The sequence below is a fragment of the Drosophila willistoni genome (assembly GCF_018902025.1).
Source record: "Drosophila willistoni isolate 14030-0811.24 chromosome 2R unlocalized genomic scaffold, UCI_dwil_1.1 Seg167, whole genome shotgun sequence".
NCBI classification, from domain to species: domain Eukaryota; kingdom Metazoa; phylum Arthropoda; class Insecta; order Diptera; family Drosophilidae; genus Drosophila; species Drosophila willistoni.
Window position 1 is genome coordinate 2,770,740 of NW_025814050.1, and position 27,945 is coordinate 2,798,684.

A 27,945-nucleotide genomic window follows, 5' to 3' on the forward strand; every position below is an offset into this window, starting at 1 on the left:
TTCGAATATTTATATGAATATTCAAATGAATAGCTAAGCAATCATATTTAAAGCAAGACAAATGGCATATCAATATTAAATAACCTTAATTGTGCAATTTGTCTTATTATGTTGTTGTTGTTTTTGTTTTCTTTCTTTTTGTTTGTTTAATTAAGTTGTTGAACAATGACAACAAATACACAGACAGACACAAACAGACGATCGACCAATGGGAAAGAGATACTAATATTTTGTTAGATAGATCTTGAGAACCTGTTGCTAATTTAATGCCAATAAAACAAATCAGGTTGTCTCGTCTATGGTCTGGACTATGTGGATTATTAAACCGAAACAACCGCAAAACCGGCGTGCTTGTTGGTTGCCACATGCGATCAAACTCGGATCGCTATTGACATTGACATTGAAACTGAGCATTTTGAGTCGGTAGTTGTTGCTAGACATTCATACGTAGTCATCTTTTCCCACTCCACTTAACTTGACTCCACTACAACAACAACAACAACAACAACAACCGAACCGGCTGGCCTTCTTTGCCTAGAAATCAAAATCGAACAACAACCACAGAGCTCACTGACAATGATCCACCCCAGCCCCCCTTCCTCGTCGACACATCTTTTTCCACCTGTTTCGCATTTTTTTTTTAGAGAAGGTGTTTTCGTGTATTTTCAAATCAAAGTCGGGGGAATACTTGTGAGTCGTCATAGTTGACTGAACTCGTGCAATGGCTGAACTTACTCACTTTGTTTTTTCGACATTCAATAATAATCAAGATAATTTTGCACTACACAAAACTATACTTACTTATTGATTGTAATAATATGTTTGATATATCATCGATAGATATATATAGATATACCAAGAAAGATAGTACTCTGAAATTAATTTCATTTAGAACTTATCAATGAATACAGCTCAATGTACACTTATTAATATTAGCACTCGACCGAAAGTCTGATAACATTCCATAATGGAAAAATGAAACTGGAATAGGGCCACAGTTTAGCTAGTGCAATCCAAAGGGCAAGCAATTAGTTTAATTAACTAGGTAAACAAACCGACAGCCAGGTCTGCTGGTACGTTCTCAGGGGATTCATATGTGTTCGAAATTAAACTATCATAGGTTGCAGCTATTGACTAATGGGCGATTAAAAATCTAGAATTAAAGTTAGGTACATATTGCAATTAGCAGCGGCGAAGCAATTTAGTTTAAGGAATTAGAGTTAAAGGTTTAATGAACTATTTATAAATACAATTAGTAGGTCACGTTTATGGAAAGGAAAAGTTCAAATAATGCTGTTTAATTGCACTTTATAACCTATATTTGCACCCTGTACATAATGGATGTCAAAGGTTTATTCGACCCACAATGAGATTGTATTCCTATGAGGACTTGAGAGATATACACATATGTACATACATGACATCCGACCAACTCTTTGACGACATCTGTCCTTAATGTATTCAAATTGAATACCCTTACAAATGATCATTCAAACTTGAAGATTAAAATATTGGCAAGGCAAAGAACAGTGTTAATTTTTGAATTAAATAAAAAAATATGAACATTAAAAATCCATAAAAATTCGAATTATTCAGTATTATTTATATTTGAAATAATATAGAATATACTAAAATTTAGTTTCAACTAATACTAACTCCTTGTTCTTCAAATATATTTCAACAAGTGTATTGAAACTTAGGTGTTGAAAAACTCGATTTTTGCTAATGCATAAAATGTAATAATCACTGTGATTTTGCAGATTTTATATAAGAACACGAATTCTCTTAATAAAATTAAATACGTTTTTATCCCCTTGCATAAAGGGCATATTAGTTTTGATCAGTAGAATAGAAGAAAACATCTACAAGTTCAAATATATATATATTAATCAACATGATGAGGCAAGCTCCTATAACCTTTTCTATCCGTTCATCACGAGATTTTTCAATAGTGCAGACCTTGTATGCCTCGGATCGGACCATTATAGAATATATGTAGCTTCTATAGAAATAATCCACAATTTTGCATAAAAATTCATAAAAAAATTGAATATTTGTTAGTTATTCACTACTGCTTCAAAATTAATCAAGTTTGGTTCTCTATATCATATGGATCCCATAGGAACAATCTATCAAAAATAAAAAACTTTGTAAATCTCATAATGATTTCGATAACGAGTGGGACTTAAAAAATTAAAAACTTATTAATAACTAAACCAAATTTCAAGATCGGAAGACTTTAAAAATCAGATCTTTTGGTCTTTAAAACTTTTCTTTCTCAATTTGTGTTTCTCAAAATCGAATGTAAATATCTTTTAACTGTCATACCATAAGATATTTTTATAGAAATCAAATATTTAGATAAACAGTTTTTTACATATAAGTAGGGTTAGGTTGTAAGGGTATAGAAACTTCGCCAATACCAAAATAAGCTTGGCCCTCTGGTTTATATATATATTTAGACACACACACCCATATTTATATTTAATTGTATAAAATGCAGATTTATATAAATAATGTTAAGTACAATAAAACTTGGTTGTATTATATGATGGATAAATCAATTAAAAACAAATGTTAAAGTTGAAATAAAAAGTAATGACTTTATTAAATCCAGTAGGTTGGCTTATTTTAATAGATCTTTACACTAACTTCATTTCGAAAACAGATTTTTTGTGGTTTTCAAAACGATAGTCACACATTTGTACTTAGAAGTGGGAACAAGACAATCGCAAGTATTTTAATTACTTAATTCAAAAGAAAACTTCAAATGATTACAACTTAAAATTCACTTTAATATGTCATTAATGGAAAATTAAGTTTTTTAATCAATTAATTTTTATATTTTTGCAAAAATCACTTGTTCATCGAAGTGATTAATATATTAATCATAAACTAAGAGATACTTTGAACATCAGAATTATCAAACATTACCTTTGCTATCCATAGTAATGCCCTTTTTGGACATTGCACATATGAAATCCCATTTAATTGTTTAAACAAAAATGCAAAGATCGAAGAAAACCCAGCTGCAAAATTATTAATAACACTATGCCTGCCTTTGGGAGGGCCCTAGACGGACATCGTAGTAGAACCGACTACTACGGCGACTATGAACTATGAAGCTCTCCAATCTTATGCGCTGGGTGCCGGCGGCGACAAACCATTAAAACTATTCGCTCAAGCTTCGTAGTCTCAGTCTCGCGTCGCATTTCAAGCGATTCGGAAGTCTTTTTTCGACACGTAAATACAAAACAACAACAAAAAAGACACACAGAAATAAGAAATACTTATATATATATACTTATATGCATACACTTGAATACTTCTACACAAAATTTGATTACTACGCGCGTGTTGCAAATCCGAAAAAATATAAAACAACAGCAAAACAAAAAAACCCGAAAAATATACAAAATTTTTTCGATTTATGTATACGGAAATTATAAATAAAAAACGAAATTTGTTTGCACGAGTTTTTGAATGCGTTTCGAAAATTTTTGCTTTATCTGCAATATATCAAAAAGCAAATAATAATTTTGTGCTGTGTGTATGTTTAAATTTTTGGATATTCGTGTGAAACAAATTTTCAATATCAAGTGCAATTTGTGTATAAAATTACAAAATGAAATACGAATCAAATGAAACAACCAACATACAAAAATTTATACAAACTTGATTTGAACTTTTGATTGGCTCACGGATTTTATTTAATTCCAGTTTCATTTCGATCATTTTTTTTTTGGGGTTTTGGGGCATTTGTTGTTTGGGTCTCTTCAAATTTATTTCTGGGTTGCCTTTGTAATGAAATCATACAGAAAATAGAACACACACACACGCCCAGACACACACACAAATGTGTAAGTGTGTGTGTGTGTGAGTGTGTATAAACAATTGCAATGCAAGAAAAATTTATACAAAAATAATTCTTTGTAGATCAAAGTTCAGTTGAACCAAAAATTTATGTATGTGATACTATGTTGCCCCTGATGATTGCCATATGGCAAAAGTGAAAAATATTAATTGATATATAGAGCAGACAAAAGATATTAAATTTGTCAAAATTTCTTAGCAAAGTCACTTTATTTAATTAATAGCTTTAGAAATTACAATCTAAATTAGTCAAATTCAGATATGTAAAGTTTTGTAAATGTGAAAATGATTTCAATTAAAAGTGAGGTGACTTTTATAAATATTACGATCAGAAAGTAAGTTTTATAAAAGTAAAAGTTATTTCAATTGAATGCGAGGTGACTTTTATAGATATTCCATTTCATTCTTATTAAAAATTTATATAAAAGATAAGACACAGATTATCTCAAGATAAAAGAGAGAAGATCGATCCTTAAAATTATTGTTATTTAAGCCTTTCGAGTAAATTAACGAAAAGTATTAATTTAAAAATGTTTATGAATATAATTTACAAAAAAAATTTAAAAAAAGTGGGCAGAATAGAATTAATTTAATTTCAACTTGAATATAAAATTTTTTCAATATTTGAAAATAGTACATAGTTTTAATTTTTAGCTGTGAGTACTCAATTTCCTAGAATCTAGGAAATTTTTTCAATACTTTATCAATATTTTAATACTTTGTTTTAATATTTTACCAAATTTTGTAAAAACATTGCCTTGAATTATGGAAAATATGTGATTCACAAGAAATATTATTATTAATTTTTTCAAAACATTAGCCGAAAGTTATTAAATTTTTTGTCCTTGCTTTAAATTGATGATCAAATTAGAGTAAATGTGACTTAAATTATTTGAAATCGTAAATTACAACCTATTGAATTTAAAGTGAAAAGGAAATAATTAAACAGAGCTATAGCGTAAAAACTTGTTGAACTTCAATAAAATGTCCAAGTAGAACATTTTAAATTGAAATCAAGAAGTATGAAAACAAGTTAGTTCAATGAAAACTAGATTAGAAATATTTCCGAAAGTAATTCAATGATGAAATCAACAATCCTAATTAGTTGATCAATGTAATTTTACAAAATTTTTCGAATACTTTGTTACCAATGACAATTTTAACTGACTCATTTGATGTGTAGCTCTTCTAATTGCTCTGATTAGTCATACTTAGTTCAGTTAGGTTTGTTGTTGTCTTAGTACCGGTTTTTACCATTTACAAATATTTGATTACATACCATTGGAGCGGATGAATATTTCTTTGCATTTTATTAGCCAGCGATTATATTGTTGCCAAATTGTGATGATATCACACCCACCCCTTGAACAAGGAGTAAGACAAATACCAGGCCGAGTTTGCCATGGTCGCCCCATGGCCATCATCATCATCATCATATTGTCACTGTAGTTAGGATGGATGTGGACTGGGGATGTGGTACGGGAGTATGGGACAATAACAAATACTTGAGGCGGGTGTGGAAAAATACAATTTGTAATGCAATACGCTCCAGTTTTGTGCATGAAGTCGCCACTAGAAAGCAGCTCTTTCTGCCTTTCTCTCCCTCTTTCTGGGGGTATGTAGATACATACATATATACATATGTATGTACATATATGCGTCAATTGTGGGTGCGGCTATGCCGCCTTCTTATCTAATTATATTAGGGTATATCAGTTATCTGAGAATATGAGTAATACAAGTATTTGTATACGGAAAGTACTTAGAAATACTCTATCTCCCCTCTCCATTGACCTTGTCCACTCTGCGTCTCTTTCTTTTTTTCTCTGTCTCTGTCTTTCACTTGTGTTGATGATCTAAAATGAGCTTCCATTGTATTGTTCAGCTCTAAACATAATTTATGCCTAACCTTGCTCCCACTTATTTATTCATATACATATATTTCGATATCTTTTGCTTTTACAAACATTTTTTGAGAAACTGCTCACAATTCGGCTAGATAAACACAAATTTATCAAATTAGCAAAGTTCAAGTATTTGCGCACTTTCTGAATTTACCCTGTAAGATTGATGAAAGTTGAGTATATTAGATCTATATTTGTTTTCAGTTTATCCATAAAGATTTGAGCATCCAGCCCTATGTGATCAACATTCTGTAGGGTATCTTAAATTCGAACCCAATATAGTTCGTTCGTTACATGCCATAAATTTATTTCGCACATATGTTCATAAATTCCACCTTTAAAATATATTTCAAATATCTATTTTTGTTTTGAAACTTTAACAATTTATAGAATTGTTTTTAAATGTGCCAAATTCCAAACAATTCTTAGTTTTATTATGGAAAAACAAAACAAATTTTAAACAATATTAAAGAGTTAGGCAAAAAAAAAATTTTTAAAAACCAAACTACACAAATTTTAAGTGTCTTTCGCAGACATAATTAATAAAAAAAAAAAAAAAAAAAAAAAAACTAGTCGAGATAAGGAAAGTTTCGTACTACTCAATTCCAAACACACTCCGTCATAAAATGATAAGAACGAGACGTTTTATGAATGTTCTATGCCGGATGCCAGCAGATGTTTGGGTCAGTCTACTATAGATTCGAAATCCCAGTGATTTGTTTGTTATTAGATCTTTTGTGATTCACTGTCTGAGATAACCGGAACAAATATCTTCCATGTGAATGAATATTAAGTGATTACAACACGATTGTTTATTGATTTATTCTTGATCACTTTTATCAATTGCTATGCTCAATGAAGGTAACTTTGCCATTACAACATAGTTTTATATAAATGTTGTCTACACTTGTATATAGTCGATTATTTAAGAACTTGTTATTCTACATTCTTTACTAGGTTCATTGCTGACAGGCATTGCAATTTTGCATGCTTTCGAAAATCGTGTATGTTGAGAGACCCCAGCACTTAAAATGCTGACACTGACAACTTATTTATTATACAAAAGGGCAATAATTAAATGGGATCTTCCGAAATGGAAATGATAACCTGCCAAAATTACACATATACGTTTAAAATCTTAATAACAACTTTTACGAGTCTCATGCCGGTATACGAATAAAAGAAAGATTAAATATGTTTTTTTTTGCCATATTATTGACTATCTAATCGACCACCTTTTGTTTAGTTTTTTTTTGTGAAATTTGACTAATGCCAGATATAAAAATTGTCGGTTTTATATTTTGCTTAAGATTAGAAATTTAACAAATGCAATTGATTGCTCTAATCAAAAGAAAACAATTTCTAAGTATTGACTAATCCACTTGACTGTTGTCATTAAAATTTGAACTCAGAAATTTATTTCAAGACTGCATCAGGTGAAGAGCGCTGAATAGGAACTCAAACAGAGACAATCGCAATTGACACTTCATTAATTTTTAAATACGAAACAAAGTTATATTTAACTGGTCGCTTTTAGTAGAAATATTGCAAAAATTCTTTTTATTATTTTTAAATTCTAATATTAAACAACAGTACCAAAATTAGGATTAACAGCCAAGTTTATCTGTCTGTCCGTCCGTTTGGAGATCCCAGACATTATTCATTTCTTTTCTTTTTGTAGCCTCCTCTGTTATTTATTGAAATCATTATTGGACACTATCCATTTTTTCCTCCCCTCTTTTAACCATGTTATTTAAAGAAAACAGATTTCCTTAAAAAGTTATCCATAGCGGAGTCAAGTTGATACAGCTCTAGTCTTTTGTTTCACCCTCTAATTAAATAACGTACTAAAATTTGACACACTAATATTTCTTTATAAAATCTATCTGCTCACCAAGTTTCATAAAAACCTAATTAAAAATAGTCAAGTTCTGAGTATAAAGGTTTTTGACCCAAGAGCCAAGATTGAGCCCAATTGATCGTGTGATGAAATTAATTCACACAACCAATTAATCAGTTAATCAATTAATAATTAATTTTATCCAGATCGGGTGAATATATCATAAATGTATCTCGAAACTTTTAACAATTCACATACTGAAACAAGTCCGTTTGCAGGACAGTTTAAAAAACTGCTTCTCTGATATTCATATCCTTAAACAATTTCCTTGGAAGCTGTGGAACTGAAATATTTTAAATGGTTTTGGAATTTCACACAGAATTATATTTAAGTAGATCTAATTAAAGAGGAACTGTAATAAACAAAGTTTTTATCTATTCATGGCTATTACTTACATATTACATCTGCATCTAACAATAAGCACATTATTTTAGGAATTTAAATTAATAAAAAATGCATAAGTAGTTAAATTTTGAAATGTATGTAATTAAAAACCTTTAATTTTTGTAAAATAAAAATCAAAATTACTAGACTTTAGACTTTCTTGGGTAATTTGCCACTGCATTTAGGTGTCATTGCAATTTTGGAATTTTTAGCTAATGATTCAACTTAATTATGGAAATTTCTATGTAGACAATCTGCTCAAATTTTGTACTGCCAAGAAATACATATAATAGACATCTATTCTATTATTTAATCGGCTTAACTGAGTGATATTTCTGTAGGTCAAATTTCAATAGAAACCACATTACGAGTTATATTAAAAAATTAAAAAGAAAAACAAAATAAATACTCTTTCTTCTCTGTCAATGCAATTTGAACATTTATCCTTCGAATATATATGTATGAATATTCAAATAATTAACTAAGCAATCATGTTTAAGGTATTATATCCAATAGTATTCAACTTATTGATTATATTAACTCTCTTGTTAATTGTAATAATTTGCAATCGCCCTTAAGTCTGATTCTGGATTGCAATGCGGAGCAATGTTGTTTATTCTTATTTTGAACTTTGTTAAGGATACAAAATACTAGCAAGATGTCATCGGGCTTAGCTTTTTTAATATTTTTGTTTGTAATACATTTTTCAAATATATTCTGCCAACTGATTTTCACTGTTCCTTATTGCGGACACTTACTTGAAGTTTGCTGTGTATTTCAACGTCCAGCGGCGATGATGTTCTGCGCTTTTGTATAACTGAAATAAAAAAAAAATTTTAATTACAATTGAGAACTCGCGAAAATAAAAGGAAAAATGAAATTTGAAGGCGTGATAAGATTTCATGTAGAGATAGTGAGATATGTTAAATGTTTGACTACACGTGTGGCTTTCGCTTCCCAAATTTGTTAGTGGAAGAGATATATTGTATGACCTGGCTCAGACTCATATCACAACAAGTCAACAATAATTAAGTCTACACACGCTTATGTATGTATATATGAACATATGTGTACTGCATCTACACACTTCACATAATTTTATGCTAGCCAAATAGAATCTAGTTATAAAATAGCTTTTTACCTATCACGCAAATGGTCAGATATTTGTTGGCCACAGGAGAGAGAAAGTCTATTAGTTCTTAAATAACCTTATGGTATCAGCACTTTTAAAATATCAGTTCAAAATTTATAAGAAACAAGTATTTTGCCTATAGAGCAATGAGCCATGCAAAAATTTTGGAACATAGCTAGACGATTTTCATTGTCCAGATGATGACGCTGGCACCAATAGGCTCTAAGAAAACATTTACGTATAAGTATGTATATATTTATAGGCACATATATAAGTATATAAATTATTAAGTATTAGGCAATTATAAGGTACTAAAAGTCAGACAAGAAGTAGGTAGGCTTATAAAATATTTTTTGGTTCGTTATAAATAGACCTAAAACTTTCCATTTGCCTTGTCGGCTATTGGAGAGATAATCACTGCCCACCCCTTCCTGACATTATTTTGCAGCGCTGCTGTTTTCTCCCTCGCACAAATAATGTAAAGGATAATTTTTAAATTTGAAAGAAAATATTGAAAATCTTGCAGTCTTTGGCCTAATATTGTTACACCTTTTTTTCTTTTACTCTATTTCGCTATGCTAACAATTTCTTTTTATTCGTCCTTTCTCCAAACTCCTTTGTATGTCTACATACATATGTATGTACATATGTATATATACAGTGGACCCTCGCAAAACAAACAAACACAATTGGTTCCAGCAATTTGAACCGCTGTTAAATGAAAAATGAAAGATATGACTTTTTTTATGGAGCTAAATGGTTTTGGAGGTAAGGAGACGTATCAAATGGATAAAAGAAAGAGTTTGGAAAGAATTTTTTGTATATTGGGTAAAATGGTCATACTAGGCAGCTCTAATGTATATTCGGGAATTCCCCTGTTTCGTTGCTTAACACTGTGGAGTGTTTAAGGGAATAAGACAAAAGACACAATTTTAACTGAGAATTATTTATATAAATAACCGCCTTAACCATCCTAATCATAATTTGAGTACTGAGATCTTCAGATGTGATCAACTTTATGTGTGTATCTTCAATTCTAGTAATGTGCCCATATATGTACGCGATCAACGTACAACTAAAATACTAGTTAAAAACGCCCTATTATATCCAAAATATGTTACAAAAGGTGTAAAGCTTCTTTTAAGATTGGGAAATCAATTTCTTAAAAGAGCAACTCGAAGAAGAGTGTAAAAGATTCAAGGGGTTGACTCATCCCCTTAACAAGGAGTATAATTATTCAAATTCAATATACGTAGATTGAACGGTGAGGGCAATTATTATTATTACAATTTATTTTAATTGATATCAAGTGGCATTCCCAGGTTCTGAGCAAGTGTTTAGATTCCCAAGATATATGTATGTATGTATACTATATTTATATGTATATTGACTTGTTGTATGTATCATGGCTGAATTTATACTTGGACTGGTGGAACGTGCAGGTTAACTTTTGTGTGGCTAACTCAAATATAATTGACAATATTTGGTTACGGTGGGAATTTTAGCCAGTTGTCTAGAAAATATATATAACCACATAGTGACTACCTCAATCATCTCCCCCGCTGGCTACTTCATGCCCTATCAAAGCATTTCCGCGGACTTTTTGTCTCATTGTTCAAAGCTATTCAAGTTGTGAAGGTTTCTCTTTTATACTTTTCTGTTTTTTTTTGTTTTTGTTTGTAAATAATTGATATAAAGATTATGTGACATTAATTCAATGGTCACGTAATAAAAAATGATTCTAAAGACAATTTCCGAGGCTAACAGACTCTAGTCCATACAAAAGGAAGGCATTTCAATTGCGCAATTGAAATGCAACAACCTCAGACACTTGAGATTCAGATTCACTTTTGTTGCTATTTTATTTGTATTTTTTTTTTTTGTTTATTTTATTTTGTGTTTTTATTTTCTTACTTCGGTTACGATCTGCCGCTTACGCAGATTGTTGTTGTTGTTGTTATTTTCCACCTTGTACGTTCTCTTTTGACCATTTGTAGCAATTTTCCTATTGGCGGTTTCGCAATTTGTACTTGGCGTTGCTAATGTCGATGTTGTTACTGCTGCTGCTGTTGCTTTTGCTACCGCTACTGTTGCTGTTGCTGTTGCAATTGTCCATTGCCCCAAAACTTGTTGAAATCCAAGAAGAAATATTGTATGTACTTGGCCAACAAAAAGCCAAAGAAAAACCTCTTTGCTGTTTCTCAATCCAAGCGTGTTATTCTATGATGTTGATTCAGATCTTGTATTACACTGTGCGAAAATTGTCGCAAGAACCGGTTCCGGATGACCTTAAAGAGATATTTCCTATATGTAGATACAGTGGACTTTAATTCATCATATATGTACATACATAGTTTTTTAATTAGAATCAATTAATCTTCTTATCGCTTAGGGGAAATTTACTCATCATATTAAATCTCATATTAACTAATTCTAATCACTAAGCAGTCGAGTAGCTTGAATTGATTGCGCTTTCTTACTTAACTTGTAATTACAAATATAAATCATTAATCGATTACTCTATCATATGATTTATCGAAGATGAGCGATTATTAATCCCAATTATTCAAATAAATTATTATTCAAAATAATCGATTAATCAAACGAATTTTTCAATTTTTTAATTAATAAGTGTTCGAAGATACAGATTTAAATGCGATTATAGAATAGCGCGCTGAAATAATCACACAGCCTCAAATTACAGGGTATTCTAGAACTTATCCTTATCGATTATTATTCCCAATTAGTCATAGAAAAAATTAAAATAATCGATTAAACAACGATTTTTTAAATTTTATAAGTAAAAGTTATCGAAAATACAGATCTAAATCCGATTTACAAGAAAATTATAGAATAGCGCGCTGAAATATATTACACAGCCTCAAATTACAGGGTATTATAGATAATATCCAAATTTTAAGAAATTTGGTCACTCGCCTACCTTAAGTTGCCTTTGTCAGAGCATCTTTGATTTTTACAAAAGTTCTTTGCATTACAATTCTTTTTACTTTTGCAAATAAACTAATTCTAATTGGGCATTCCATATAATTCCAAACAAAGTTCCTAAAGACATCAGTTGACAATCCCTCAGAGTTTCGAAAGAACAAAGAAAGAAGCTTTGATTTTAATACAGGTATATACATATGTATATAAGTATGTATATGTACCTAGATCTATTAGATTGATAAAGTTTCCTTTTCAAGTTTTTAGATTTAACTGTTGAAAGCATAGTTTCTAAGCACTTACTGAAAAAATAAAATGTGTTTTGTGTTTTTTACACAAACGTGACTATTTGACTACCCGCAGCATTTAAATTAATTACTCTATCCGAGTTAAGTTTGTCGTTTTCACAGAAAATACTCACATCAACATACGAATGTACTATCCAATAGGTATTATTCGAAAATAAAGTGAAATAACAATCAAAGGTTTTGCATAATCACGTTTTCACGAGCATCAATCTTCATTAGGTAATGCAATACAATGGTTGACCGCTAGGTGGCGTCATAGTGTTTAATAAAATTGCATGATTTTGTTGAAACTAATGTCCACATTTAGAGATTTGTTATATAAGGCCTACAGACATCCGGAAAATGAAAATGCATTTAGCTTGAAGTTCTAGAGAAATTTTTTAGAGCGGCTAGGCACACGACTTCCATTACAATTGGCTCTAAATCGCATTCTGGAACTAAATTGAAAATGATTAATATATATTATATAATCTTTATGTGTTTGGATTTGTCTTAAATCTACCACTTTTCTAAGGTTATAAGAATGTATTGGCAATTTCTTTAAATTCGGATGTGTACCTTTTTTGGCCGACTCCCATTTCGGGGCTTTGGCTCAAAACTCACTTCAAAAACGCTAACTTAACAAAAAATTTGTGTACTCAATAAAATTACCAATTCCAAGTTATAGATTTAAACATTTCTCTCAATTTGTTTTAAATTGTATAATGTCAGAATTAAAGAATGAAAAATTCCTTTGAAAATTACCTACATACTTCATAAGTGAAAGATCATCTTCTAATTCTGCTTTAAACAGGGAAGAAAAGAACTTGGATTAAACCCACTCTTAGATAGATATTTCCAGCTCTTTGATAGATCTAGTCTAGGGTAATGCAAAGTCGACGTCCTCCATTCGCACGTTTTGTTTATGGGTATCATACGCCAAAAATTTGAGCCTTAATCAGAAATCGCAAAGTTATTTACAAAATTCATAAGATAGACTCGTAAATGTATCTGTGATTTTCGTTTTCTTCTTCATCTTCGTCTTTGTCTTCTATTCTGCGTCTATTTACTCGGCAAGGTCGTTTTGAATGATTGTGTTATTTTATTGTTATGCTTTTCTGTTTTTTCTTTATTTTTTATAGTTTTATAATTATTATTATTATTATTATTATCGTATGCAAACAGTTGGAGAACGATTTTTGTATGTACGCTATTAATGTTGACTCAGTAACTCAAATAGCCATTGTCACTTGGAAATTCTTTGCGCCCAAAAAAAAAAAAAAAAACTGAATTCGAAAATCAATTTCAACTTAAACTTGAAATTTTTGATGCCTCTCCGATTGTTGACTTCCACGCGTTTTGCATTGCCAAATTATATGGTATACAAAGAAACATACATACATATATATTTGTATGTATGTGTTTGTTGTTGTTTTTGTTATTTATTTAGCTTTGCCTTTTTTATAATTTATTAAGCATTCTGTTGTGTTGTTGTTTTTGTTAAATCTGTTTTTTTTTTTTTATCGTCAACGTTGACGCTAACGTCGCAACTTGGTCGGGTCTCGCTCTCTCTCCCTCTCTGCTGACCGAGGGGAAGGGCAGAGCTTTGGCTTCTGCCTATTTCTTCCGCAGTTATCAATCGGCTGGTCGACAGTCTAGACCAGACCAAAACATTAAAACAACAATTTTAAAAAGTTACTTTAACAACATTTTGAATGCAATCATTTATTTTGGTTGGTTACAACAGTTCACGGTCTTAACCCAAGCCCAAAACTACAGAGTTCAAGACGCGCTCTAATTACACTTGAAAATTAAAAGACTTTACATAATAATTTTTTGTGTTGTTTCTTTTTTTTTTTGGTTTTGTTTTGTGTGTATTTTAATTTGCCTTGAAAGATGATATAAACAAATTGCAAAGTAATTGTGAAATCAAAATATTATAAGTATATACAAACACATATACATAAAAGTATATAAAGTTCAAACAAACAAACAAACAAACAAACAATGGATAGCAGCAAGTTATTAAAGAATGTCTATGGCATCGATATACACTTTGAAGATCTCGTCTATCAGGTTAATGCACCGAAACAAAAAGGTAAATTATTAAATATTTAAATATCAATTTAATGTGCTAAGTGATTATCACAGTTGCGAGAGTTCCGAATGGAGAGTGACTCAGAACCAGGTGCTATTTTATTGTGAACCCCTTTGCAAAAAATAAAAAATTTATTTATGTTTTCATTCCAAATGCCAAGCAAACTTGGCATTATAAAACAAATAAGGCCGGCTCGGTATATACTAAAAATTAACGCAGGAATAATTTATTTCCAAGACAATTTGTCAGGGCAAACAAATTGAAAGATATTTTAAAGTTAATGTTAAAATTGAAAAAAGGAAAAGGAAAGTTTCAAATACCTTAAAATTTGTGTAGTGAAAGCTCTAAGAATTTATAGATAAAATAAATTTATATGAACAATTCTTTATATGAAATGCATTTGCATTCAAAGCAAAATTAAATCATATGCCAAAACAGTATTTGTTTATGAAGAGGGCTAAACTTGTAGCCCTTAATCAGTACCGGATTGTAACAGTCCCTTTAATCAGATTGCAAAGAATCAAAATATATAACCAAGCATATTTACAGATTCCCAAAGACAATAGTTTTCCAAAATTTTTATGAACAATCTAGCGCTTTTTCAGACTGGTTTTGCGGTAACTTCCAATTGAGTTTAGTTTAACCTCAATTCAGCACAACATTTTAAAAAATCATTAAGCACTTGGATAGTTAAAGAGATTTTAATACAGATTGAAAGATATCGATCTAATTTAAAAGTAAAGACATGCATTTTTTAAATACTCCAAGAAAAGAAATTAGGCCTTTACAAAATTAAAGGTTTAATGACATACTTTGCTGTACTTTAGCATTTTTGTTACCCACCTAAAAAGTTGCTTGACTAACATTCTAAATTAAATTAGACTTTCACTTTGGAAAATGGGTCTAAATTTTGCAAAGTTACAAGGATTCGCAAAGTCAAGAGCTTTAAGGAAGTTTTCAAATTTAATTTTTGTCATTTTATCTATTCCGCTCACAAACTAGTTTAGTACTTATATGGACAAAAAATGGTTCACCTTTCAGTGATTAGAAATTTTTTTTCAACTGCCGGATATGTATAGCTAATCCGGAGCTGCTCTGGATTAGCACTATAGTTTTTTTTAACTGTTGTTAAAGTTGGACAAATCGTAACATTAAATCATATTGGCTCTTCTACTTTGTACATTATAAAAGCCTTAAACATGATCCTTCCATTAAAAATATTGTATAAAACAAAATAGAGCTTTGAAAACATCAAATCAGATATTTTTTAATTGTTCGAATTAACAATCGTTTTTTTTTTTTAATGGTTTTTGGCTAAATGTAAAATCTATTGATATAAGTAAAAATTAAAAAAAAAATTGTTTTTCGTTCTTTAAAAGACAACTTTAAGTTATCTTCATCAATCATGGATGAATCTAGAAAATATTTTCAGGGAGGGTCTGATAAAAAACTTAAGTTTTTCGGCTTAATAATTTCAGTAAATTTGCGATGAAGATATATTGTCAGTATGAGTATTTATTGCTCGATAACTTAGAAGATTAAGTAGTTGGGGTTCGAAAAAAGTAAAATGCCAAAAAGTGAAGTACTAACATTTCATTCACTTTTGAAAAAGATGCCATAAGAAGTTAACTTTTGCATGTGTATAGTACATACTGAATGAGATAGTAATAAATGTCTTAAAGTTTAAAATGTTTTAATAAAAATAACAACTATATGCTATATGCAACAGCCCTTGCAAAAGATCATAAAGATATCACCCTACATCATTGCTATATTAAAAAACGTTTCATTTTATTAAAGCATTCATTATGTAATTTGTGCATGTTGATAAATAGTCTAATTACATTTTAGTTGGACTCGAGTTATTAACTTGATTATTTTTCATACCATAGTTACCCAAATACTCATATTACAGTAGCTGCAAAAAGTTTATGTGCCTTAAACTTTATATTATATTTCAAATGGCATTATGTATAAGTATATTAAGTTTAAGGTCAACTTTAAATTAGGTTCATTGTATAATACATCTTTAGGTAATAATATTAAGTAGATTAAAAAGTTTCCAAATAATTTTGTAAAAGTTTCTGAAGAAGTTATGATGGATTTTTTGGATTTCAATATTTTAAGTACATATTTATATTGGATATTAAATTATTCTTTTTTTAATTGCACACCTCACTACTTTTGAAATTACAAATTGTTAAATAAAATGCAAGATATTTAGACCTCTGAACATTTCCGATTACAAATGGCTTTGTCGGATCTATTCTCGGTTTCGATTTCGAGACATATTTTTCGGTCTCAAATCGTTTGCCTGTTAGTCAGCGAAATCGAAATTAATTGTAAACTTTTCTTTTTTTTTTTATTATTCTTAAAGATTGTGGGAAAAAAAATGAATAAAAACAAATAACAAAAAGAAAGTAAACAAATTTTAATCTAAATTATTCTTAGCAAGCAATTAAAAAATTGAGCGATAAAAAATGTGACAGCAATCGAATTGAAATTGACCTCAATCTCTATCAAAATACTCAAGTCCACTGTTTATGGTTGCCAATAAACAACAAATAATTAGTTTAAAAACCATTAACACCTTAATCCTGTATTATTTTGTCGGGATTTGTACTTAAAAACTCTGTAAACTGACTTTAAAAATGTTTCAAAGGATAACTTTGAAAACAAGAACGATTGCAACTTCAAAATACGGAATTTTTCGAAAGAATCTTCCAAAAATAAAGTTTAAAATTAAACTATTTTTATGTTTTGAAAATCGTAAGCTAGATATATAAAATTTGGAATAGATTTATGTCTAACGTAAATCTTTGTTTCGCTTTTTCAATTTCAGAAAAGAAAGCGGTTTTAAAGGGCATAACAGGCACCTTCAAATCGGGTGAACTGACTGCCATAATGGGCCCCTCAGGGGCTGGTAAATCTAGTCTAATGAACATCCTAACGGGCCTAACCAAATCCGGAGTCAGTGGGCAAATAGAAATTGGAAAAGCTCGCAAACTATGCGGCTATATAATGCAGGACGATCATTTCTTTCCCTTCTTCACGGTGGATGAGACAATGTTGATGGCCGCAGCACTTAAAATTGCCAACAAATGTGTTAGCATGAAGGACAAGCGATCTTTGGTGAGTAACTAATTAATTCTGTTGTTGAGAGATACTAATTGGGAATGTTTTACAGGTTGACTATCTGCTTAATTCATTGAAGCTGTCAAAGGCGAGGCACACAAGGTGCTCCAATCTGAGTGGTGGACAAAAGAAACGTCTATCAATTGCCCTGGAACTTATTGACAATCCTGCCGTTTTATTTTTAGACGAGCCCACAACGTAAGTAATAACAAAAAAGACCGGTTATTTCCTGTTAGCCTTGAACTTAACCAACATCTCAACCAACAGAGGCCTGGACAGCTCATCATCTTTTGATACCATACAATTACTAAGGGGCTTGGCCAACGAAGGGCGAACGATTGTGTGCACCATTCACCAGCCATCAACGAACATTTACAATCTCTTCAATCTGATCTATGTGCTGAGTTCGGGTCAATGCACTTATCAGGGTTCGCCACAGAACACGGTGAGGTTCCTCAGTACCATTGAATTGGAGTGTCCTGCCTACCATAATCCCGCCGATTTTTGTAAGCCTCACAAAATATTGTCATTCCAATGAATGTATGTATATTTGTTATACCAATACAGTGCTGGAGTGCGTCAATGGCGACTATGGCAATCATACGGAAGCCTTAACGAATGCTGCCAAAGATGATCGTTGGCGTTATGATCAACAACTGATGCCATCCGATGAGGAATCACAGGTGCCAGCTACCCCACCCACTGAAACACAATTGGCCAAATTCAATGAGTCGCAGGCTCAGGCACAGTCGCAAAAGAAACCTTTCACAAAACTGGACTCATCCAAGGATTTAGCGAGGCATACATATCCGCCAGCGGAATGGATGCGTCTGTGGCTACTTATTGGACGTTGCCATTTGCAATTCTTTAGAGATTGGGTAAGTTTCATAAGTTCGGATAAACTAAATTGATTAATCATGTTTTCTTCTTCATTTTCATAGACTCTCACATATCTAAAATTAGGAATTCATATTATTTGTGCTATTTTAATTGGTCTATTCTTTGGCGATTCCGGCAGCAATGCCACCAAACAAATCTCGAATGTTGGCATGATTATGATACACTGTGTCTATCTCTGGTACACAACTATAATGCCTGGCATATTGAGATGTAAGTTTTGAATAAATCAGATAAATTGGTAATCGCAACCCAACTAAAATCTTCCTACTTTGCAGTTCCTTCTGAAATAGCGATAATTAAAAAGGAAACATTCAACAATTGGTACAAATTAAGAACTTATTATCTGGCCACAATTATAACATCGACACCAGTGCATGTAAGTAGTATAGAAGAGTCGAAGTTCGCAATTTTAAATGACTTGGCCCCCGAGGGGTTATCTATATTCTGATGCGTTCAAAATTGTGTAACTGATAATTGCTACGTGTGATTATTAATGATTAACCCCAAGCCCCAAATGTCAAATCAAATCAAATCAAGCCGAACGAATGAAATAAAATTGTGAATGTCAAAAAATTATCAATTACGAGTTTTCGGTGCCGGATTAGCCATACAGAAGGATTCGCAATTGCTACCAGGCCTGTGCTTTTAAGTCCTATAATCAGATATTTGATTTGAAAGTTTGATTCATTCATTTTCTAAAATACAGACTTGAGTTCAAGTTTTATTTTTAAGTTATGAATTCAATCTGCATTAAAATCTCAAACATTCAGTTTTTTTTGTTTAAATCGGGTCTAAGTTAATTCATTTTCATTCGTATCTGTCTTTTTTTAAGTGTTTGATGCGATTTTAAAATATGCTACATTGCGATTTAATAAGGATATAACTTTATAAAATCGATTTTACAGTCCGAAAACAAGATAGATTGACTAAAAATTTCTAAAAAGCTATTATCTTTGCGAATATGTAGCTATGCTAGTTTACTTATCGATTTTAAAAATATTACAACCACACAAATTTGCTTCGTATGTTCTTTGATTGCTACAGGCCACTCGCTGACATAATCCGATAATGAGAGTCATTAGTGTCTATAAGTAATGTCTTATAAATCGATATTTATCCTATAACGTAAAAAACAAAATAATCTATGGTTGATTATTTACTGCTTTGCTGTCGAACAAAACAAAGGCCATTCCATACTTACTCCTTCATTTTATAACTCGATAATACTCATCATCCAAAATTAGCTACTTGGAAAAGTAAAAAAACGATGTTCTAAGTTCCTTTTCCCTTATCAGGAACTTATTTGTACATAATTTATTAAGAAAAAAAGAAAATTAACTTTAATATTTAGTTTGAATTCTTAGAGCATCATCATGTATTTATCGAAACCCTTGAAAAATAAAGATTGAAATCATATTTAATTAATTTATTTTTAAGTGAAATGGTCAGAAGTTTGCCCTATTGCCCTTTCATTGTTTGATACAAATTATTGTATTCTTTACAATTTTAGATAATATTTTCCACTGTGTATATAACGATAGGATATTTAATGACTGAACAACCCGTTGAAATGGAACGTTTTGTTAAATATCTTCTATCTGCTGTGGTCGTTACCATTTGCGCCGATGGCCTGGGCATATTTCTGGGCACGATTCTCAATCCAGTGGTATGTTAAAAAGAATAAGAATGGAAACTTTAAGTTATTTAATGAATTCTTTTCTTTAATATAGAATGGTACTTTCGTGGGTGCAGTTTCTACATGCTTTATGCTAACATTCTCTGGATTCCTTATTCTCCTTAATCACATTCCGGCGGCCTTACGGTTTATGGCCTTTATATCGCCATTGCGTTATGCATTGGAAAATATGGTCATCTCTCTATATGGCAACCAGCGAGATCAATTGACCTGCCCGCCTACCGAATTTTACTGTCATTTTAAGTAAGTTTTCTCTGAGATGTTTAAACAAAAGTGAACTTTTTAATAATAAATTGCTTTTGCTTTTCAGAAATGCGGTGACAGTTTTGCGACAATTTGGCATGGAGAATGGAGACTTCGGGTACAATATCATGATGATCCTAGCCCAAATTGCTCTATTCAAAATTCTCGCCTATTTTACGTTAAAACGTAAAATCAAAACAAATTAATTGGGTTGGCTAATTCTGTATAAGTAGTATTGTATTTTTGGGGCTTAATGTTAAATGTGAATGTGATTTTTATGTTACTTATATCGCTTTATAAGAAGAACAACTTATTCGTGTGATAAACAAAAAAAAAACAAAAACGAAATGATAAACTGCAACGAATTGTAAACATAGCGAATATAGTTTTAATACCACTGTTTATATATGTATTCGGACTTACACTAGATTTAGTAAGCAAAACTTAGTTAGTGTTTAGTTAACATAGGTTTACCAATTTAATTATGTGAATAAATATAGAGAAATCGTATTTTATTGAACTTCTGTTGAATTTATTGTCTGCAAAGTTTGGGGGCAAAATGTAAATCATTTCGTACGATAACTTTTTATTCTTAATTCGAAGAAATGCGTGAAATGATTAAAAAACTTCTATTGAATTAATTTACCACAAACTGCATGATAATAATGTTTATTATTTCTAATAACAAATTGAAAATATTAAGCTTTAACGGTTACCAGCAAAAATAAATCGATAAATTTTAAACCCAGCTGATTGGTTGGTTATTTTATTCAACTCCCTCTGGGCACACTCAAACGGTGGTATTTGCAAAAGTATCGAATATTTTTATCGAGATTTTTCCCATCTCTAACTTGCAATTGCACTAGAAAAAATTCAACAAAAAAAGTTTGCATAGTAAATTTATAAAAAGAACCACAAATAGAGGCAGCAAAAATGTTTCGTTCCAGTTTCGAGAAAAATCTGGGTAAGCTACATATACAGCTAATATATAAACATATTAGAACGAATGTGCGTCAAAGATAAAGGAGAAATAACTGGAAAACTATGACTGCTCACAAACTGTGACTCATCAAAACAGGCTAATGAACTGCCGCGAAACTGATTAATTAACAACAAAGCAATCTGATAAAAAAAAAACATTTCGACTGCGTTTTACAGAAAATGCCACCAGCCATCTGCGATTGGAACCAGATTGGCCAACCATTATCTTAATATGCGATGAAATCAACCAAAAAGATGTCACGTAAGTTCTCCTGAACGTAAACAAAAACAAAACTTAATTTTTTTCAATTCTTTAGGCCCAAAAATGCATTTGCTGCTATTAAGAAAAAAATGAATTCACCCAATCCCCACTCCGCTTGCTACTCCTTATTGGTATTAGAGAGCATAGTCAAGAATTGTGGTGCCCCTGTCCATGAGGAGGTCTTCACCAAAGAGAACTGTGAAATGTTTAGCAACTTCTTGGAATCAACTCCACATGAGAGTGTGCGCCAGAAAATGCTTGAATTGGTACAGACCTGGGCTTATGCTTTCCGCTCCTCGGATAAATATCAAGCCATTAAGGTAAGGACTTAATATGGGTTTAGTGTCAGAGAAAGATGGAAGGGCTAGAGATGTTTTGTCGACCTACTTTCTGCTACTTTGACGTGTTTTCTTCGTCGTTTTTTCCGAAAATCATCTCCCATCTCATTCGTAAATAACTGGGTAAAAAACATATTTATTTGGGTGTTCCGATTCACCAATTTTCTATTTGACTTTCCAATTTAAATAAAAAACTTCAAGCGTTAGAGATAGAAAACATATATAATTATTTTTTCATTTCACCTTTAATTCTTTTATTATTTTTTGCTATTCTAGTAATTCTTCACCTTCGTTACATAGAAAAACTGTCTTTCTTAAATATCTGTACTAGTCCTGTACTGTACAAGTACAAACAAAGAGTTAAATATGATTTAATTGTCCTGATTTTCTTTATTTGTTTTTAGTTAAGTAGAAAATCCTAATAAGGTTATCGCCAAGGATTATGTATGACATTAAACTTCAGTGTAATTTAACTCCTGAATAATATTCACTTCAGATAATGGAAAAAAGATTCTTTCCTTTTTTAATTCAACTCAACATCCAAGCCAAAATTAAAAAAAAAAAAAAAAAACTAAACATATCATAATCAAATCATATTGTTATGCAGACATTTAATAACCTTATTCATAAATATGGAAAAATATTATAACATTTGTCGTTTGATAATTTATTTAACTAGTCTAGTGATCAAAGTCATCTTACGGTTTTTGCTCTGCGTTTTAAATGCTTCCAATTATTTGAGTCTTACTTAGATTTTCAATTAACCTAAGAGAAACGTATTTCGAGAACCGATACTAGGTATCAGGATGGCTAAAATGTAGCTAGTCACATCAAAAATATAGCTATTGTTTATATAATTGTTTTGTCCTTATATATCCACTAAGATTCCTGTGTCTTAGCGGTGTCTAGAAGGTAGAGTGTCCATGTCTCTCAATGAAATTTGATTTTAATTACAAAAGGAAGCAGATTGTAACTTAAACTTCCTAAACGTTTTAAACAATTAGGTTATTCAAACTGTTTTGCTAAAACTTTTAAATTGTTGTTTTTTTTTCAAGGATTAGTACACATATTGAGGTAACTGTGAAGGGTTTTTCCAAAATATTTGGAAGATTTTCAGGAACCCCTTCTGAAAAATGCGGTGACCACTTTATCTCTAAAATGACTCATTCAGAATGAAATCGAAGGCGAAGGCTAATAAAAGACATCGAACTTTAGACAATTTTCCTGAGATTATGGATAAAAAGATTTTAATTGTGTAAAAGTATTTAAATTGTGGTAGTCAAAACGCTTTGATTCAGAAGTCTGTGTAAAAATTTGTGACTAATTGGTTCATCTGTTTGTGTAATCAATTTTGAGAAAGACATGTTTGAAGTTTGAAAATCAAGGCACGTCGGGGACAGGGACTATCTCCTTCACAGGCATCGCTTAAATTATGCTTGGAAACTAAAAAACCATAAAACACAACGAAAATAACATAAAGTTAAATTATTTTGAATTTTCTTACACCTTATCTGTTTCCACAAATGCCAAAAAATGTTGCTTTGCGCTGTACCCTGTAGTATTTGGAATCGAGTTTTTTTTGCCACGACCATGTCAGCTAATTTAATTAGTGTGCAACAGACTTTTGCTTTAGACCTAGCCCTTAGCCATTAATTTGTTTTAATTTGTCCACAAAATGAGTTCCGAGGAGGAATTAAGTTTAGATGAAGAAGTAATAGATAATTTGGAATAAAAATTTTTTTAAATTTATTATATTTTAATCATTTTGCAGGACACCATGACCATCTTAAAGGCCAAGGGACATACATTTCCCGAACTAAAGGAGGCCGATGCAATGTTCACGGCTGATACGGCACCCAATTGGGCTGATGGCCATGTGTGTCATCGCTGTCGAGTGGAATTCACCTTCACGAACCGTAAACACCATTGCCGAAATTGTGGCCAGGTGTTTTGTGGCCAATGCACAGCCAAGCAGTGCCCATTGCCCAAATATGGCATTGAGAAGGAGGTTCGAGTGTGCGATGGATGCTTTGATACTCTCCAAAGACCCTCAAGTGGTAGTAGCAATGCAGCATCAGGAGGAGCCAGTGGCCCTAAAGCAGCAACCGATTTGCCCGCTGAATATCTGAATAGCTCTTTGTCCCAACAAGTGCAGACGCCGGCACGAAAGAGTGAACAAGAACTAAAAGAGGAAGAGGAACTGCAATTGGCTTTGGCTTTAAGTCAATCTGAGGCAGAGCAACAGAAGCCAAAGCATCAGCAATCATCGTTGGCAGCTGCTGCCAGTGCCTATCGAATGCCACAGCGTTCGCCGAGTCCCGCAGAGCAGGCGCCTGTCCATCAACCGGCCGAGGAGTCGGCTAATCCAGATTTGGCCAAATATTTGAATCGCAGCTATTGGGAGCAGCGTAAAATCAGTGAGTCCTCTTCGATGGCTAGTCCCTCGGCTCCTAGTCCAATGCCGCCCACACCACAACCACAACAGCAGCAACCGCAGCTTCATTTGGGCTCCACTCTGAAGACTCCCGATGAGGTGCAAATTGATGAATTCGCTGCCAATATGCGGACTCAAGTGGAAATCTTTGTCAATCGCATGAAATCGAATTCCAGTCGTGGACGCAGCATTTCCAATGACACGTCTGTCCAAACTCTATTCATGACTCTCACCTCGTTGCATTCGCAGCAATTGACGTATATCAAGGAGATGGATGACAAGCGTATGTGGTACGAACAATTGCAGGATAAGTTGGTTCAAATCAAAGATTCACGAGCCGCTCTGGATGTGTTGAGGCAAGAGCATGTGGAGAAGATACGACGATTGGCTGAGGAACAGGAGCGCCAGCGGCAATTGCAAATGGCCCAAAAACTCGAGATTATGCGAAAGAAGAAACAGGAATATTTGCAATATCAACGACAGTTGGCCCTGCAAAGGATTCAGGAACAAGAAAGGGAAATGCAATTAAGACAAGAGCAACAGAAGGCTCAATATCTGATGGGTCAAACGGTTCCGTTCCCATATCTACAACAAGCAGCTGGTCCACAGCCGCAGCATGGGTCACCCTCGCATAATGTGTTTAATCCCTATGGAGCTGCTCCACCACCAGGTGGAGTTCCCGGATTCCCGACACCAAATGGTCATGCACCGTATCCCGGCATGTATAATCCAGGACTGCCGCCACCAACAAGTCAGATGATCCAACCACCCCAGCCGTCAAATCAAATCATTCAACAGACCCAACATAACCAAATGATCCAACAGCCACAGCCAAATCAAATGATGCAACAGCAGCAACAACAACAGCAACCTGCAATGCCCATGCCGATGCAACAGCCACAACCAAATCAGCAACCGACAGCTCAGATGCAGTCCCAACTACCACCTCAATTACCAAACCAGCCTCAACCGCAACCTCAACTTGGACATGTTATGCTTCAACAGCAACAAATTCTCCAAAATCATCCACCAATTCCAAATCAGGTCCAAGTCGCTGCTGCTCCTCCTCCCCCAACTGCTTCTGTTCCTGTACCAACTCAAGCTCCGATTCCAGTCCAACCGCCTGTGGTTGTTCCCGATAACCAACAGCAAATTCAAGCTGTGTCTGCAGCTCCAGCTCCACCGCAAAACGAACCTGAAGTTATTACGACGCCAGCTAAAGCCGCCGAACCGGCTACAGCTGAGCTGATCAGTTTTGATTAAACGATCTATATAAATATAGCAAAAATTTCCATGTTATAAAATCTGTATATGCTTAAGAGTTGAGTTGCCAATTTGCAGAGCCTACAACTACTTTTTTAAGGAGAATTGATTCAAAATTATAAAATTAATTTAATTACCCTAACGAAAGGTTAACGTGGTTATGAATCACATTTCAAAAGCTTTGTTTATTTCAATTTTCATTATAACTAACTTGTTCCTTGTGGAAAGTTAAAAACTTTGGATTTACAAGATGATTTTAAAAATTTCTTGACCATCTATATGAGATCTTGTTTTGCAACTTTCAACTCTCGCAGCAGATACAGAATATGAATGAATATATGTATATCCAAAATTTTATATAATCTAATCCTTATCATGTTATTCCACTATAGTATAAACCGCATTGTCTTGTATTGCATATAAAATTTGTCTAATTTCTATTGCTTGGCATCGCTTAGCGCAGCCACACCAGGAAGTATTTTGCCCTCGAGCAGCTCTAGAGCGGCTCCGCCGCCCGTGGAGACATGGGATACTTTTTCGACACCGCCGAATTTCTTGCAAGCCGTTGCAGTATCTCCTCCGCCCACAATTGTGACAGCTCCATCAGCAGTGGCACTGATGACCGCCTCCAACATGGCCTTGGTGCCATTGGCGAAACGTTCTATTTCAAATAGACCCGGTGGACCATTCCACACAATTGTCTTGGCTTGACAAATGGCAGAAGCGAAGAGTTGCATGGATTTCTCACCCACATCCAGACACATCAGATCCTTGGGCACACCTTGTTGAGCATTAATTAGCTCTATTCTATCGGCATTCTGTTCAATTTTATTGGCACACACAAAATCCACTGGCAACATAATCTGTACGTTCCTCTCCTTGGCCTTGGCCATTATATCGCAAATCATTTTGGAGCCCTTCTCATCGTACAACGACTTGCCAATCTCCATCGAATTAAGGACCTTGAGAAAAGTAAATGCCATGCCACCAGCCACAATCATTCCTGTGACATTGTCGAGTAAGTTCGTTATCAAGGGGATCTTGTCCGCTATCTTGGCTCCACCTAGAATGGCTAAAAATGGTTTGGCTGGATTGTGTAGAGCTTTGGCAAAGTATTCCAGTTCCTTGTCGAGAAGAAAGCCCGCAGCTCTGATTTCGTACCCCTCTCCCAACATGGAGCTATGAGCTCGGTGGGCAGTGCCGAATGCATCATTCACATAGATCTCGCCCAATTGAGACAATTTTTTGCGAAATTCTTTCACCTTGGCTGGATCTGCTTTTATCTTCTTTTTCTTATCTTTTGTGCTTCCCGTCTCTTCTGCATAGAATCGGAGATTTTCAAGAAGTAGAACTGCTCCATCTGGTGGATTCTTCAAGGCCTCCAATGTATCATGACCAACACAATCGTCCATGAAGCACACAGGTTTGCCCAATAATTTTTCCAACTCCTTAGCCACCGGTTTTAATGAGAATTTTTGATTCTTTTCACCATTCGGACGCCCTAAATGGGAAGCCAAAACCTGAAAAGGATTGCATTGCAGCTAGGACACTTTCAGTAGAAGAAATTGAAAGAGTTACCAATGATTTGCACTTCTTCTCGAGGGCGTACTTAATGCTTGGTAGAGCAGCTACGATACGCTGATTATTCGTGATTTTTCCCTCTTTCATGGGCACATTGAAATCAACTCTACACGCAAAGGATCAGGAAGGATTTTTAGTCCAGTCTTCGGCATTTGGGTGAATCTAATTTTACCTCATAAATACTTTTTTGCCCTCCACTTCCACATTTTTCAGACTCAATTTTTTGGGCATTTTCTTGTTCTTTTTACCGGCGCCTTCATCTTTGCATTCCATGGACTTATCGCTTAAATTACGCCATGATTTACAGCGCATCCAAACGGATTCGACCTGTTTTCGTGGATCCTTTTTTAGCTGGTTAATCCAAATTTGTAAACCCAACATTTTTACAAAATTTTGAATGAAAAATCGAAACTAAATAGAATGTAAACTCTAAGAACTTTAAGAACCAAATAATTCGTATTTTTTGTTGTCTGTACTGAGTTTAAATCCTTTTTTTTTTTTGCTTTTCATAAACGCGAATGTCAATAGAGGATCAGTGTCGTTCTGTATATACATATAAGATCTCATCCTTACTTATAGATGACTTTAAAA

General features: G+C 32.9%; 3 protein-coding genes across 3 annotated transcripts; 2 read left to right on the forward strand and 1 right to left on the reverse strand.

Moving 5' to 3' along the window:
• Positions 1-14,395: 14,395 nt before the first annotated feature.
• On the forward strand, positions 14,396-21,015 carry LOC6644331 (ATP-binding cassette sub-family G member 1). Its single transcript, XM_002066554.4, has 10 exons — positions 14,396-14,521; positions 17,364-17,653; positions 17,709-17,854; positions 17,924-18,162; positions 18,224-18,534; positions 18,598-18,766; positions 18,832-18,932; positions 20,067-20,222; positions 20,287-20,495; positions 20,563-21,015. Exons 1-10 carry the CDS (start codon positions 14,431-14,433, stop codon positions 20,699-20,701), a joined length of 1,851 nt encoding a protein of 616 aa, XP_002066590.1. The 5' UTR covers positions 14,396-14,430; the 3' UTR covers positions 20,702-21,015.
• A 340-nt stretch (positions 21,016-21,355) lies between these two features.
• Positions 21,356-25,820, forward strand: LOC6644332 (hepatocyte growth factor-regulated tyrosine kinase substrate). Its single transcript, XM_002066555.4, has 4 exons — positions 21,356-21,459; positions 21,654-21,738; positions 21,794-22,058; positions 23,848-25,820. Exons 1-4 carry the CDS (start codon positions 21,429-21,431, stop codon positions 25,771-25,773), a joined length of 2,307 nt encoding a protein of 768 aa, XP_002066591.2. The 5' UTR covers positions 21,356-21,428; the 3' UTR covers positions 25,774-25,820.
• A 118-nt stretch (positions 25,821-25,938) lies between these two features.
• LOC6644314 (phosphoglycerate kinase) lies at positions 25,939-27,802 on the reverse strand. Its single transcript, XM_002066556.4, has 3 exons — positions 27,527-27,802; positions 27,352-27,460; positions 25,939-27,293 (listed from the first exon to the last, which is right to left on the reverse strand). Exons 1-3 carry the CDS (start codon positions 27,733-27,735, stop codon positions 26,211-26,213), a joined length of 1,401 nt encoding a protein of 466 aa, XP_002066592.3. The 5' UTR covers positions 27,736-27,802; the 3' UTR covers positions 25,939-26,210.
• Positions 27,803-27,945: the final 143 nt, after the last annotated feature.